This window comes from Erpetoichthys calabaricus, chromosome 16 (assembly GCF_900747795.2).
Source record: "Erpetoichthys calabaricus chromosome 16, fErpCal1.3, whole genome shotgun sequence".
Classification (NCBI taxonomy): Eukaryota; Metazoa; Chordata; class Cladistia; order Polypteriformes; family Polypteridae; genus Erpetoichthys; species Erpetoichthys calabaricus.
This window is the reverse complement of record NC_041409.2, coordinates 77,859,861-77,875,427: the sequence shown is the minus strand read 5'-3', so window position 1 is coordinate 77,875,427 and position 15,567 is coordinate 77,859,861. Positions and strand designations below refer to the sequence as shown.

The following is a 15,567-nucleotide window of genomic DNA, read 5'->3' as shown; positions in this document are numbered from 1 at the left end:
TTCAGCAGCTGAAAAACATGACAGAGGTCTGACCCCACACATGTGAGGATTGGAGTATGGATTACTGGCTGAAACAGGAGTGGGGAGACTTCTTTAGGGGGTGCTTGAGGCCACATGGCCATCAGTACATCAGCCCCAGAATGCTGAGGCTATTGACCATTAGTGAAGATTCACATCACACTCAGTGATCACACTGTTGCTCCTGGGCTCCATCGGAGACTCCTGTCATCGGTCTGTATGGATGTCAAGACACCTTTCCCTGTCATTAAGGGCTTCAGGCTCCAGGTTCAGACACCACTAACAAAGACACAAAGATCTCTGTTTATTCTACAAATCCACTTGTCCTCACTGCCCTGCGTCCAGCAAGTCTGGCGAAGACTAGAATTAAAATGCAGTAAATGCACAATAACACAGGTTACACATAGGCATCATCGACAAAGACAACAGCAGTGAGGAGCGACTGGGCCAGTTCTGAAAGGTGAAGCCTGCAGCATTTGAACTGCAGACAAAAGGAGAGTGTCCTGGGAAGTCCAGCGAGGATCGTGCCTCATATTGGCGTGTAGCCAGCCATATTGATTTTGTCTGGCAGGACGATGTGCACCGATTGCTCATTTCCATCATTTGTCTTCAGGTACTCACTTCTGTGCTTGTGCACCAGCTGCTTATACTTTGCATTGGCCAGCCACATCTCACATTTTGTGAAAAAAACGATGCCTGTGGTGCCAATGACTACCAGACAGGTCAAGATGCCCAATACAGCAAAGCAGATGACCTGGCTCCTACTGAGGTCTGGGTCAGACGAACGGATGGCTTGCTTGAGCGTGATCTTCAATAGCCCTCTCTCCCGTTGGTGAAGCATCTTGTGGAATACGTGTGAGGGGAGGCTGTAGTGTGGTGTGCCTCTGCCCATCTGGGCAGAACTTCTGACCTCTCGGGAGCCGCAGGTCTTCCCATAGAAGCCGGGCCTGCAGAGACAGAGAAAGCCGCCCCCTGACTCCTCTGAACATGTTCCCCCATTTTCACATCGCTCCCTTGCACAAGGGGTCAAGCTCTCATTGCAGTCTTTGCCGGTGTAATTTGCCTGGCAAAGGCAGGTGTAGTCAGAGCCACTGTCCAGGCACGTGCCACCATTTTTACAAGGGTTACTCTCACAGTCATCGGAGTCGATCTCACAGAAATCCCCAATGAAGCCTTGTGGACACGTGCAGGAGGAGCGGGGGGCTAAGCCATTGTCATCGAAGCACGTCCCACCATTCTGGCATGGAGAGCTGCAACGGGGTGAAAGAAGGACAAAATTACAAAATTATCTATCTATCTATCTATCTATCTATCTATCTATCTATCTATCTATCTATCTATCTATCTATCTATCTATCTATCTATCTATCTATCTATTTTATAGTGCCTTTCTCTTCTATCTATCTATCTATCTATCTATCTATCTATCTATCTATCTATCTATCTATCTATCTATCTATCTATCTATCTATCTATTTTATAGTGCCTTTCATATCTATCTATCTATCTATCTATCTATCTATCTATCTATCTATCTATCTATCTATCTATCTATCTATCTATCTATTTTATAGTGCCTTTCATATCTATCTATCTATCTATCTATCTATCTATCTATCTATCTATCTATCTATCTATCTATCTATTGTAGAAAAGAATATTCTTAAAGTTGATGATTTGCATACTGTATATTCAAAGAGAATCATATGCATATATGAAATTAAGTATTATCTCCTAATGCACTCTAAATATAGTAAGTGTTAAATCATAAAAAGTCTGCGTCTGCCTACTTTATTATTTTTCTCTTTGCAGCTGCAAGCCACCAATATCTTTGCTGCAAAGCTTAAAAACTCCAGTCAAGGACACGGTGTACTTTGAGAGGGCTAAGCAGATCTTTGTTTTAGAAATGCAGCTGCTTAAAACTTCAACCTTGAGAAATGACTGGACGTCATGTAACTTTCATTTGAGAAGCACGATATCTTATGTGGGGGCTCCTGGTTTCGACTTAAGCTGTGTACTTGATCAATGAATACGTTTTGGACACCTGCACAGGGTATGAAGTAATGCTGGCAGTTTCGGTCAAGTGATGGACATTAGGTAATGGTGGGCTTGAATATTAGGTAATGATGGGAAGAGCCAGAAGGAGGAGAGTATTTTGTATAAGTGATAAGAATTGTAATAAATGTAAGCTCACTGAATTTGCTAATTGCTGATTTCATTTGATTTGAGTCTGTGTATGCATCACGCAAATAAAGTTTGATTCTGCTGTCGTCCTGAGAACCAGCAAGCCTATGATTTAAAGTCCAGTGACTGAGCCACCACACAACATGGCCTGCTTCAGGCACCTGCATTTTGCCTAGTAAAATACATTTTGTGGTATTAATAATAATTCTTTACATTTATATAGAATTGTACTCACTAATCAAAGTGCTTTGGAAACTCCTTGCCAGTAGAACATGGGATGTGAACCCATGACCTGCTTACTGCGAGGCAGCGACACTACCACTGTGCCATAGGGCACAAATTACTGACTTAACAACACAATCCAGAAATAATAAATAAATACATATATACAGTACATATATACATACAAAATACATAAACACGTAAAAAAGAAGAAATGATGGTAGGGGCAACACAATTTTAAAAGAAATTTAAGAAAATTTGAACAGATATCAGGGTCGAAGCTGCTTCCTCATTACTGTTGGATTCCTACTCTGATTTTGGTAATTTGCTTGAAATCAAAAAACACTACAAGTCATTTACAGTGTGCTGTCAGCTCGGGATGATCCCACACTGATTTGGTCATAAAACGTATTTATGGTAAAAGACTACCTTTCAGGTTTAGCACTTTTGCAGTGTGCTTCAGAGCTGTGGACAAGCAGCAGACCAAGACAAAGTCTAAGTGCAGTTGTAGTGGGCTTCTTGGAGTAGGAGCTGGGAACAAAGTTGTGTACTGACTTAGACCTCCTTGTGCAGGTTTAAATGGAGGTAATATGATATTCAAAAACTGTGACTAACGCTCCCCTATTCTGTTTTACTTCTTGAATTTCCTCTTGTGGCACTTGGTGCCACTGCTCTACTGCTTGCCTTTGCACTATTTTCACTATTTATCTGTCTGTATTTTACTGTATATAGTGCCATTCCTATCTATCTATCTATCTATCTATCTATCTATCTATCTATCTATCTATCTATCTATCTATCTATCTATCTATCTATCTATATATCTATCTATTATATAGTGCCATTCCTATCTATCTATCTATCTATCTATCTATCTATCTATCTATCTATCTATCTATCTATCTATCTATCTATCTATCTATCTATCTATCTATCTATCTATCTATCTATCTATCTATCTATCTACACTGGGGGCACTGGCTGGACCCCACATGCTGTCCTGCCAGCCCAAGAAGGACCCCCCTGGAGTGTTTTGCCTTATATATGTACTGGGTGCCACAGAGGCCGAGGACCTGGAGCAGCAGCATAAAGATGAGAGAGTGGAGACTTTGTTAAAATCCTATATTTGCTCCTTTAGCAGAGGTACCTAACCTCCTCAATAAAAAGAAGAAACCCCAGATGTGATAACATCTTCTGACAGTCATAGGGTGTACATTTCCAGAAGCTGTTTTATAGGGCCAGGTTGTTCCTCTCACAGCCATCACAGCAGTGAGGCCGACTTGGTGACAGGGACTTTTAAGAGTACAGGCACACCAGGGGTGAACAGGGGGATCAACTCTGTGATGTTTCCAATGCCCATGAAAGGTCACCCCGGCTTTAAAAGTGACCCTAAAAGTTGGTTAGAAGTAAGCCCATGGTAGGATTTAAAGCCACCTTACCACTTGAAGTCCACTGAGTATGACATTGGCAGGTGAGAAGAGTCATGCAGGATTTTAGGAGAGCGACAGAGAGAGATGGAAGGTGAAAGGACTTAAATGGCGATGTTTCTTATGGTACTTTGTAATGAGCAAGTCAGTGAGTCACACTAAATGAAAGGCAGCTAGGGTTATAAACCATGTAGGGGTGCCCAGAGGGTCAGAAAGATTTGTTTAATATTTACAATCTCCCTTTGCTCATCCCTGCCTTGTGTTTTATTTGTACCATACAAGGGAGCTTGACTCAGGAACTGCTGAAGTGGAGGTGGACAATGAAGGACATGGTCTTTTATGGGTTCCAGATCAACAAACACATGGTTAGACTGTGAAAATCAACCAGAGTTGCAGGAGGATATCTGACTGAAAGTGGAGAGAAGACACAGAAAGAATCAAAGCCCACAATTCACTCTTTGTTTTGATGGAGCGTTTTTTTGCTGTATACATGTCTGCTAGTGCTACATTTTTGCTTTTTGTCATCTATGGGGGACGAACGAAAGCTTTTGGTTCTTCAAAAATTTTGATGTCCGGTTTTCAATGGATCTCGACATTTTCGGGGCCCTTGAAACCAAAATAATTGACATCTCAATGATGGGTGTGTGTGTGTGTGTCTGTGTGTCACGGTTTCTAGAGCTAAAACGGCTGGACAGAAAAATATCAAACTCGAAACTTAAGCCTGTTATGAGATGATGATGTGCTGATTCGTTTTTGAGACAAATCATGCAAAAGAAAGAGGCGCTGTAGAGCAGGGGTCGCCAACTCCGGTCCTGGAGGACCACCATGGCTTCAGGTTTTCATTGTAACCCTTTTCTTAATTAGTGACCAGTTTTTGCTGCTAATTAACTTCTTTTGAATTCATTTTATTTGATTTGCTCTTGAAGACTCGGACCCCTTGTTTCTTTTTTCTTAATTAGCAGCCAAACAATATTGAGATACAAAATGAGCCAAAACAACTGGTGTCCATCATACAATATCTGAAAATAAAGAAAGATGAAGGCCTCAGGAATGTTAATCTTCTCACATCCACAAAACATTTTAATAGCGTACTCTTAGAAAACAGAAAATGAACAATTTTGGAAATGTCTGCTAATGAATCACGAGAACAGCAACAAGCCATGGAATTAAAGAACGGGTTTAATTGACGACAATAATCGTCACCTCATTAAGCAGTTGGTTGGAGTGAAATTGTTTCGAGTTTGAGGCCCTGACTTCGTTGGTCTTCTGTTGGCTCCCTCACTTCACATTTCATTTCTGTTCAGGTGCCATTTAAGGAAAGAAATGAAGCAATTCAGGGGAGCAAATCTTAAAGAAGCAATTCAATTAAAATGAATTCACATGAAGTTAATTAGCAGCACAAACAGGGCACTCGTTAAAAAAAGGGTTAGAATGAAAACCTGCAGCCTCGGTGGTCCTCCAGGATTGGAGTTGGTGACCCCTGCTCTAGAGGAACCCTTAAATACTGTAATTCTGCAATTAATTATGATTTCTTCTCATCAATTGCTATCGGAATGACCTATTTTATGATCATAAAGATGAGTATCAGAGCGGTAAATAATTTTTGAAGTGTTCTAGAATAGTTCGGGTAACCTGGTTCAGAGGGCCCAAAGCCTACTGACACTCACGTCTGAGTTTTTCATTTTGATATGGGTGTCTCATGCCTTATAGATTTGAGCCCAGACACCGCCTGATGTATGCTCCAATGCCCCCCTGACTATTGGGGGGCTACATGAGTGCACCGTGAGGTCTCTTCATTGAATTTCTTTACTCTCTTAAAGCCAGCTGAATGGAAGTGTCTGTGTAGGGGATGAGGTTCTCATTGACGTTAATAGCAACACATAATATTCACAAACACGTTTGAGAATGTTGTAGTTGCTGCATTAACTAATAGTTAGGATATTTAGTACTCAAACCAAACCTGATTTTGTGTGGTGTCCTTTGATTCCGAGCCCCATCTCAAGGAGTTTTAGAACCCTTTTGGCATTGCATAGTCTGCGTACAATATGTCCACAGGTGGCTTCAGTCAGTTTGAGCCATGGTTTCTGCTTTATAGTCCATCTAGCTGTGCCACCCATCTAAGATGGGTTCAGATCTAAGTAAGCAATGTAGACCTCAGCATTCGCATTTGTAGTGCATCATCTATTGGAATGGATTTTGTAAGGCATGTTGTAATACAATGCATTGCATTTGTCATTCCAACACATGGTGCATCACAAACATTTGTAGTAATAAAATGCTAGAAGTCAAAAGTGGAAGTAAAGACACAACCGGAACAATTCAAATCAGTGTCTGTGAAAGTGAGCTTGTCTTTAGAATAACCAGGAGACAAAGATGTCTCATGCTTCTTAATCTAACAGGGACAGTCCTCAAAAGTGTGACGTTCTCCTCGCCTTCGCTGGGGGCACAATTTAGGTGGCGCTGGGCTTTTCGTTCTCGGACAGCATAAATGTTCACGACTGCCTACATGCCCTCTTTCTCTCTCATACTAACCCTGTTTTGTCATCCCTTCATTTTCATGTGCTTTATATCTGCCCTTCACAAATGTCTTTGCGTCTGCATTTAATCCAATTCAGAGGGCTGAAACTTATCGGGACCACATTAAGCGAAAGACACAAAGCAACCCTGGACGGGGCACAAGTCCATCACAGGCCACTCTCACTCCTGCTGGGTCACTACTGCATGTCTTTGGAATGTGGGAGGAAATCTGAAATACCTGGAGAAATAAAGCAGGTGGACGCAGGGAGACGCCGCACAGTGTTAGTGGCCAGGCCGGGATTTGAACCCAGGACTCTGGATCTGGTGTGGCAGCCATACCATTCACTTTGACACATATTTTACTTATCCTCAAAATTATTAAGGCCTAGCATACAAGCCAGGCTTTATAAATGCATTTTTTTCTTTCATTTGAAAGATCAGTAGAAAATTGACTCCAAGAGATATAAAATAAACTTTGTATAATAAACATAGCAAATTAAAGACACAGAGAGCAAGATATGAAAAGCATAGTCAAAAGATTACCCATTAATGTAGCAGGGTCCAGTTTTCAGGTGGCAGTTGTTGCCCACGTAGCCAGGCTCACAAATACATAGGAATCCCCCGTCACCCGTCTCTGTGCAGGTGGAATTGTTAATGCAAGGCGTGGACGCACAGGGCCGGGCACCTGACAAGACAGTGGGGGGGCACATATTAAGAATCAAAACAAAGGGTCCTGTTTGAATTATCTGTATGAAAAACGTGCTATGGAAATAAACGTTGTAGTTGCTGCATTAACCCAAAGAAAAGTGTAGTTAGAATATTTAGCACTCAAACCAAACCCCGATTTTATGTGGTGTCCTTTGATTCCGAGCCCCATCTCAAGGAGTTTTGGAACCCCTTTGGCATTGCGTAGCCTGCGTGCAATACGTTCACAGGTGGCTTCAGTCAGTTTGAGCCATGGTTTCTGCTTTATAGTCCATCTAGCTGTGCCACCCATCTAAAGACAGGTTCAGATCTAAGTAAGCAATGTAGACCTCTGAATTCACATTTGCAGTGCATCATCTTTTGAAATGGATTTTGTAATGCCTGTCGTAATACAATGCGTTGCAACTGTCATTCCAACACATGGTGCATCACAAACATTTGCAGTACAGTAATCCCTCGCTATATCGCGCATTTTATATGTAAGCATATTTAAATATATATCGCAGATTTTTTGCAGGTTCGCAGATTTCTGAGGACAATGGGTCTTTTAATTTCTGGTACATGCTTCCTCAGTTGGTTTGCCCAGTTGATTTCATACAAGGGACGCTACTGGCAGATGGCTGAGAAGCTACACAACTTACTGTTCTCTCTCTCTCTCTTGCGCTGACTTTCTCTGATCCTGACGTAGGGGGTGTGAGCAGGGGGGCTGTTCGCACACCTAGACGATACGGACGCTCGTCTAAAAATGCTGAAAGGTTATCTTCACGTTGCTCCCTTCTGTGCAGCTGCTTCGTGAAGCGACATGCTGCACGGTGCTTCGCATACTTAAAAGCTCGAAGGTCACGTATTGATTTTCGATTGTTTGTTTTTCTCTCTCTCTCTCTCTCTCTCTCTCTCTCTCTCTCTCTCTCTCTCTCTCTCTCTCTCTCTCTCTCTCTCTCTCTCTCTCTCTCCCCCTGCTCCTGACGGAGGGGGTGTGAGCTGCCGTCTTCAACAGCTTTGTGCCGCGGTGCTTCGCATACTTAAAAACAAACAGCCCTATTGATTTGTTTGCTTTCCTCTCTCTTTCTGACATTCTCTGATCCTGACGCGCACTCCTTTGAAGAGGAGGATATGTTCGCATTCTTTTAATTGTGAGACGGAACTGTCATCTCTGTCTTGTCATGGAGCACAGTTTAAACTTTTGAAAAAGAGACAAATGTTTGTTTGCAGTGTTTGAATAACGTTCCTGTCTCTCTACAACCTCCTGTGTTTCTGTGCAAATCTGTTACCCAAGCTTGACAATATAAAAATAACCATATAAACATATGGTTTCTACTTCGCGGATTTTCACCTTTCGCAGGGGGTTCTGGAACACAACCCCCGCGATGGAGGAGGGATTACTGTAATAAAATGGCAGAAGTCAAAAGCAGAAGAAAAGATACAACCGGAACAATTCAAATGAGTGTCTGTGAAAGCGGGCTTGTCTTTAGAATAACCAGGAGAGAGAGATGTCTGGGTAATGCAAAGAGTCCATTCTTCTTAATCTAACAGGGACAGTCCTCAAAAGAATAATGTTGTGCTCACCTTCGCTGGGGACACAATTTAGGTTGCGCTGGGCTTTTGTTCTCCGACAGCATGAATGTTCAGGACTGCCTACATGCTCTCTTTCTTTCTCATACTAATACCGTGTTGTGATCCCTCCATTTTCATGTGCTTTATATCTGCCCTTCTCAAATACCTTTGCGTCTGCATTGTGCCAATGGAGGGGCTTTCCTTTCCTTTTCCTGTGGCTTGCTGGCTTTTTTTGAGTAAGGGACATTATGGAAAATTGCACAATTGAGAATTTACCCTTGGTCTCTGCTACATGTTAACCTGAAGTTATTTTAGGCTAATTATGAGATATAAATTAAAAAAACAAAGTCCCGTTTTACATCACCTTACAGGCGTACTGTATACTGTACACACTGGTTAGTTTATTTAAGCTTAAACACACTTCTTCTTCACTTTTGATTTATGGTTGCATATTTCCCATAATTCTTTGTGTTAGCATGTTTATTTGCATCCCAGTGTTAAAATACATTGCCTCTCATGTTCAATTTCTTTAGCCGATTGTTCAAAAGCAGAACTGATCTACTGGGATCTTTTTCTAGAGTGGTTCCCAAACTTGGCTTCCAATGTCTCCTAAAACACTCACCATCCTCGCTGACCCTTCAAACACTTGCCTTCATTCAGCTTCTCCCTTTTCATCTTCCCTGACAGTATGATGTTGTTGCCTGCCTGTCAGCTTTTCTGCCCAACTTTTAGTTCGACTCTTGGTCAAATCCACGCAATTAAAACTATGTGTCTATACTGTAGTTATAGCCTTGTTCACATTTTATTCACGTATTAGTTGTGCTACCAGACTAAATCTGAGTAATCAATGCAGACCTCAGTGTTAATGTTTGCAGTGCTCCATGCAACCCATATGTCTGTGTTATATGCCATTTGGTATGGGACTCGTAAAAGCAGTGATGATGTTTGTGATGCACCATCTGTTGGAATAACAAATGCAATGCATTTCCATCCATCCATTTTTCAACCCGCTAATTTCGAACACAGGGGTCTGCTGGAGCCAATCCCAGCCAACACAGGGTGCAAGGCAGGAACCAATCCTGGGCAGGGCAGCAACCAACCGTAGGACACACACACACACACCAAACACACACTAGGGACAATTTAGGATCGCCAATGCACCTAACCTGCATGTCTTTGGACTGTGGGAGGAAACATGCAAACTCCACAAAGAGAGAACCCAGGAAGCTATCTATCTATCTATCTATCTATCTATCTATCTATCTATCTATCTATCTATCTATCTATCTATCTATCTACCACTGTGCCACTGTGCCGCCCTTGCAATGCATTTTAGCACTAAAAATGTTTGTGATGCGCCATCTGTTGAAATGACACAGACATAGCAACCAGACAGATACACCGACACACAGACACTTTTCGTTTTATTACAGTGGGTACCTTATTCACTAATAAACCATAATTCACTTCTCAGTTACCATTTTAAACATCCTGAAGATGATTCATTTGAATGTGCTGTTTAGAGTCAGATATTCTGTAGAAAATTATAGGGCAATACAAGCATGAAATAAAATAGCATATTGTACGCACATCAGTGGCTAAATAAATCACCAGCACAGGAAAGCAAAAAGGATAAGATAAAAGAGGGCAACCTAATTATGATGTATCAAGGCAGGCGACATGTAATAATGCCTATTTGTCATTTTTAACAGCCGCTTTACCACATTTGGATTATTTCAAACTTCAGTGTTCGAAAAGAAGAAATGAGTGAGGTCTAAAGTTATGTGCCGTACGCAATGCAGTGCTCATCATCAAATCACCAGTGACTCCTCTATTTATGTCCACCAAGATGCTCCCTATGCTTTCTTTTCATGTCACTTAATTCCAATATACTGCCCTTCACATTCAAAAGACATTCAGTTTGACCACTTCAAAGTCAAAGGGGTCAAGAGGCAGAACTGGCTGAGGGTCCAGACCACTCACAAGGCACACTCACAAACACACATCGGCATACTGACAAATATCAGTTAAAATTCATCTGCTGTCAGAGCCCATGGTAACATTTCAGGATTACTGGGAGCAGAAGCCTATCCTGACAGTGTCAGATTAAAGTTAGGAAGCAATTCTGGAGGTCAGTCTATAACATCCCTTAAGACCAGGACTTGAAGTGGGCCAGAACACATTTGTGAGGAGTACCAGAACTTTCCATATTTTGCCACAATGTAGTGACTGTCAATGGTTGTGTACTGAGACTTACTGATGTGACTTTCAAGGGGAAAGGAGCTGTCCAATCTAATGTCATGTATCTCAAAGCAAAGTGATCAAAACTCCATAGGGTGACACACCAACACCCCCCACCCACCCACTGCTCGATTAAATAATTGTGTTAAATGTGCTGCGTATTGGGAGGAGAGCCAAGAACTGGACAAAAGCAAAGATAGTACTGGCACTTGTTTGTTTCTACTTCATGCAATGTATAAGACTTAAATACATACTACTTTCTCCTTTCTATGTTAACTAATGTTGTCTTATTTTAATTTCTTATTTGTCTTTTATTTTTCTTTTCTTCATTATGTAAAGCACTTTGAGCTACTTTTTGTATGAAAATGTGCTATATAAATAAATGTTGTTGTTGTTGTTGTATTTATATAAATATGTACTATATCCACCTTAATACAAGGATATGTGTCTGTATGTCTGTGTGTCCGTCCAATTGCTATAATAATAATAATAATAATAATAATAATAATAATAATAATAATAATAATTCTTTACATTTATATGTCTCTGTCACCCCAACAGGTGGCGCATCACAAACATTTTTGTAATAAAATGCATTACATTTGTCATTCCAACAGACATTAACACTTTATGACTCCCATACCAAATGGCATATAACAGAAATATGCATTGCATGCTGCACTTCAGATGTTAACACTGAGGTTTACTTTGATTACTAAGATTTCAGCCCATCATAGATGGGTAGCACACCTAGTCCTCTATACAAACATACATACAGTACATACATATAGACCAGTAGAGGCACTCTTTAGCCATCCCCAAACCCAGAAAAGAGGTCAAATAAGCAAAATATAAAAACATTAGCTGTGCTACTCATTTACAACAAATTGAAATCTAAGTAATCAACATAGACCACTGCATTAACGTTTGCAGTGCACCATGTCTCTATTATATGGAATTTGGTATGGGATTTGTATAGTCAGTGTTAATATTTGTGATGCACCATCTGTTGGAATGACAAATGAAATACATATGTCTCGGTTATATGTCATTTGGTATGGAATTAGTAAAGGCAGTGTTAATATTTGTGATGCACCATCTGTTGGAATGACAAATGAAATACATATGTCTCTGTTATATGTCATTTGGTATGGGATTTGTAAAGGCAGTGTAATATTTGTGATGCACCATCTGTTGGAATGACAAATGAAATACATATGTCTCTGTTATATGTCATTTGGTATGGGATTTGTAACGATAGTGTTAATATTTCTCATGCGCTATCTGTTGAAATGACAAATGAAATACGTATGTCTCTGTTATATGCCACTTGGTATGGAATTCATATAGACAGTTATAATATTTTTTTTATGCACCATCTGTTGGAACAACAAATACAAAGAATATGTCTCTGTTATATGCCATTTGGTATGGGGTTTGTAAAGACAGCGTTAATATTTGTAATGCGACATCTGTTGGAATGAAAAATGCAATACATATGTCTCTATTATATGCCACTTGGTATGGGATTCATATTGGCAGTTATAATATTTCTGATGCACCATCTGTTGGAACAACAAATACCAAGAATCCATCCATCATCCATTATCCAACCTATATCCTAACTACAGGGTCACGGGGGTCTGCTGGAACCAATCCCAGCCAACACAGGGCACAAGGCAGGAAACAAAGCCCGGGCAGGGTGCCAGCCCACCACAGGGCAATACCAGGAGTATGTCTCTGTTATACTGTATGTCATTTGGTGTGGGATTTCATGAAGGCATTGTTAATACTTCAGATGCACCATCTGTTTGAATGGCAGATGCAGTGCATTTGCCTCTGTTAAATGCCATTTGGTATGGGATTTGTAAAAGTCTGTGAGGCGCCATCTGTTGGAATGGAAAATGAAATGCATTTTGTTACTAAAAATGTTTGTGATGTGTCTTCTTTTGAAATGACATAACAACTGGACAGACACACAGACACTTATCCTTTTATTAAGGTGGAAGAGGTGCATTTAACAAAACAAATTACAAGGAGGTATATACATAGGGAAACAAAAAGTAACCAAAGAAAAAAAATGGAAAATAACCTCTACCGCCTTTCCAGTCCTACCTAAATATGTCCCATTCCCCTCTTAAAAATTGAGTGCCTAAACTCTCACCCCCCACTCATAACATATATTCTCCATATTAGCCTCACATCTGTCTCTGATGCCTGGACCCTGTCTTCTGCTCACCTTTTGAATGCTTATTCTTCCACTCCACTTGACTTCACAAGCAGCAGCCTTAAGGCTGGAGGAGCCTTTGAATTTCCCAGCTTGTTTAAACTTCCAGTCACGTTGGAATTGCTTTCAGGTCAGGGTCTGGTTTTAATTTGGACCAGAGACAGCAGGCTAGACTTCCACCTTTTTGCTCCTGGGATCCCTGTAGCCACACACTGAATATTTGGCTTAAAGGGCCAGAACAGCAAGGCAGTCCTTTAGCTGCCTGTCTTTGAGGGCCAAGGTGGTCTGGCATGAATACATTGAGGGCTTTATGTTCTGGGGTGTCCTGAATGAACATATCAGACCTGCAGTAGCTCTTTCTCTCTCTGTTTTTCCCTCCCTTGGTGATTCTCTTTGTATATTTATTATCTTTTATATTTATTTGGATAGAAGATTCCTGTTTCCAAAGTGACTTACAAAAAAAGGTCAACATAATCAAGTGCACATCAGTCTGGGGGGATTGTTTGGAAACAAGTGTTAAAAGGCAAAAATTGATTAGCACACATTAAGAGCTCAGAACAAAATACAAGCAAGTTACACTTAATTCAGCGTAAAGTAAAATCTGTCGATTGTTAAAAAGTCACATCTTTATGTAAATTGTTGTAGAAAGACTGAGCAAAAGGCAAGGGCTCATTCACAGAAACATCAGTACTGACTCACACTGCAAACCCCTGAGATGCCCAAATGCTGCTGAGCATGCTAACGTCACACAGAGGACATAGCTGTCACAGACTGTCCCAGGGCAGAGACACTACATAACCTGCAGTACCATCACACGGACCACATTAATCCAACAACCGACTGAGCTCTTTCCATACTTGTTGTGGCCATTTGTTTATCAGATAAGCATGGCTTGCTGTATCTTTGGTTTTTTGTGTTATCAGCTTATTTCTAAAGGTTTCAATGTTAATCTGATTTTTGTATACACAGTGACCAGCAGTGTCTTGTGCTTTTAGTTGTGCTAGAGATCTGCACAGAGCCCTCTTAAGATGAGGCCTCATTTCCAAAATGTGCAGTGATTTATCTTCGTCCATCTCTTACCTACATCGCAGCGGCTCCCAGTCCAGCCCGGCTCACATTGGCACTGCCAAGGCTTGGTACAGTTTCCATGCACGCAACCCGAGAAGGGAACACACTGGTTACAGTGTGCTCCTCTCCAGCCTGGCTTGCACCTGCAGACAGAAGAAGAAGGTTAGTGCCGCCTCCAGGAGTCTACAATTATTGATTGCTTCTTCAGTCCTAATTTTACTTTGCACTGATGAAGAAAATGTAGGTCTGATGCCAGATTACTTAAAAAGTATCAAATGGCTGCTAAAAAAGTGAAAGTCGTTTTTTATTTACAAAAAAATAAAAGCTCTAGGAGTAGCGCAGGATTTAATAACAAGATTGGTAAAAAAAATAAAAATCTCCCGGACCTCTCACCACATCCCATGGCTAAGAGCATTGAATGGTTGGTTATGTTTTTAATGCGTTCATAGAGAAGTGAGACAATGCGGGACTAGCGGTATGTGTGTGTGTGTGTGTGCTTTGTCCGTCCGTACCTGCACTCTCCGTCCTCCCCACATAATGCCCTTTCCGGGTCACATTTAGAAGCACATTGAATACCTGTAAACAAACAAAAAAGAAAGAAGCTGGCAAGGGACACTTAGACACCAATAGTTTAAAGGATATCTGAAAGTGACAAGATAACAGCATGCAGATTAATGACACGTTCCGCCGGCAAACTGGCCCAGTTCAGAACGTGCAGTAAGGGTCGCAGATTGACAGGAGAGAGCTAAGGGTCCCCTCGTGTATAACGGGTCAGGATCAGCCGCGGGTCTCTTACCTTGAGTCCCTCGGAGCGCAGAAAGCAGCATCAGAAAGCAGAGAGTAGCGAAATCCATCACAAAGCCCCTCAGCGCTGAGGCGCATCGCCCTGCCAGCCTGCTTTGCTTGCCTGGACAACTTGAGGAGCTGCTGCGGGCGGCTCTACGGAACTCCGCCACCGCCAATAACAATCGCCCCCTTTCTCCGGACTCGCCCAGTCTCTGTCTGTTCTTCTACCTCCCGAACTGCTACTTTCAGCGTCCTCCTTTCAAAAATGCACGGGGTGGGGGGGGGGGGGGGGATTTTGTGCCATCCTATCCGTCCTCCCTCCCTCCCTCTCTCTCTGTATCCTCCTCTTCCTCCTCCTCCTTCCCACCCCACTCCTGTGCTCCTCTTATCTGCTCTTAATCCGTGTATCTCGACGCTTGTTCCCTCATCAGCTGCTGCTGCTTGTGGCTCTGGAAAAAATGTTTGCTTCTAATTAATAGCGCCCGATTCAGGATTTTTTTTTGAGGAGCTTCATTTATGTTTTTTATTTCACCTGGAGCTTCCCCTTTATTTTTTCACCTGTGGTAGTGTGCTTGGTGCGGTAATACTTTGATTCTATATATATATATATGCTATACT

At 41.5% G+C, this 15,567-nt stretch overlaps 1 protein-coding gene across 1 annotated transcript; it reads right to left on the bottom strand.

Annotated features, from left to right (window-relative positions):
• Positions 1 to 298: 298 nt before the first annotated feature.
• Positions 299 to 15,233, bottom strand: LOC114666625 (protein delta homolog 1). The gene is made up of 5 exons (XM_028821553.2): positions 14,960 to 15,233; positions 14,676 to 14,739; positions 14,176 to 14,306; positions 6,912 to 7,053; positions 299 to 1,268 (listed from the first exon to the last, which is right to left on the bottom strand). Exons 1-5 carry the CDS (start codon positions 15,015 to 15,017, stop codon positions 548 to 550), a joined length of 1,116 nt encoding a protein of 371 aa, XP_028677386.1. The 5' UTR covers positions 15,018 to 15,233; the 3' UTR covers positions 299 to 547.
• Positions 15,234 to 15,567: the final 334 nt, after the last annotated feature.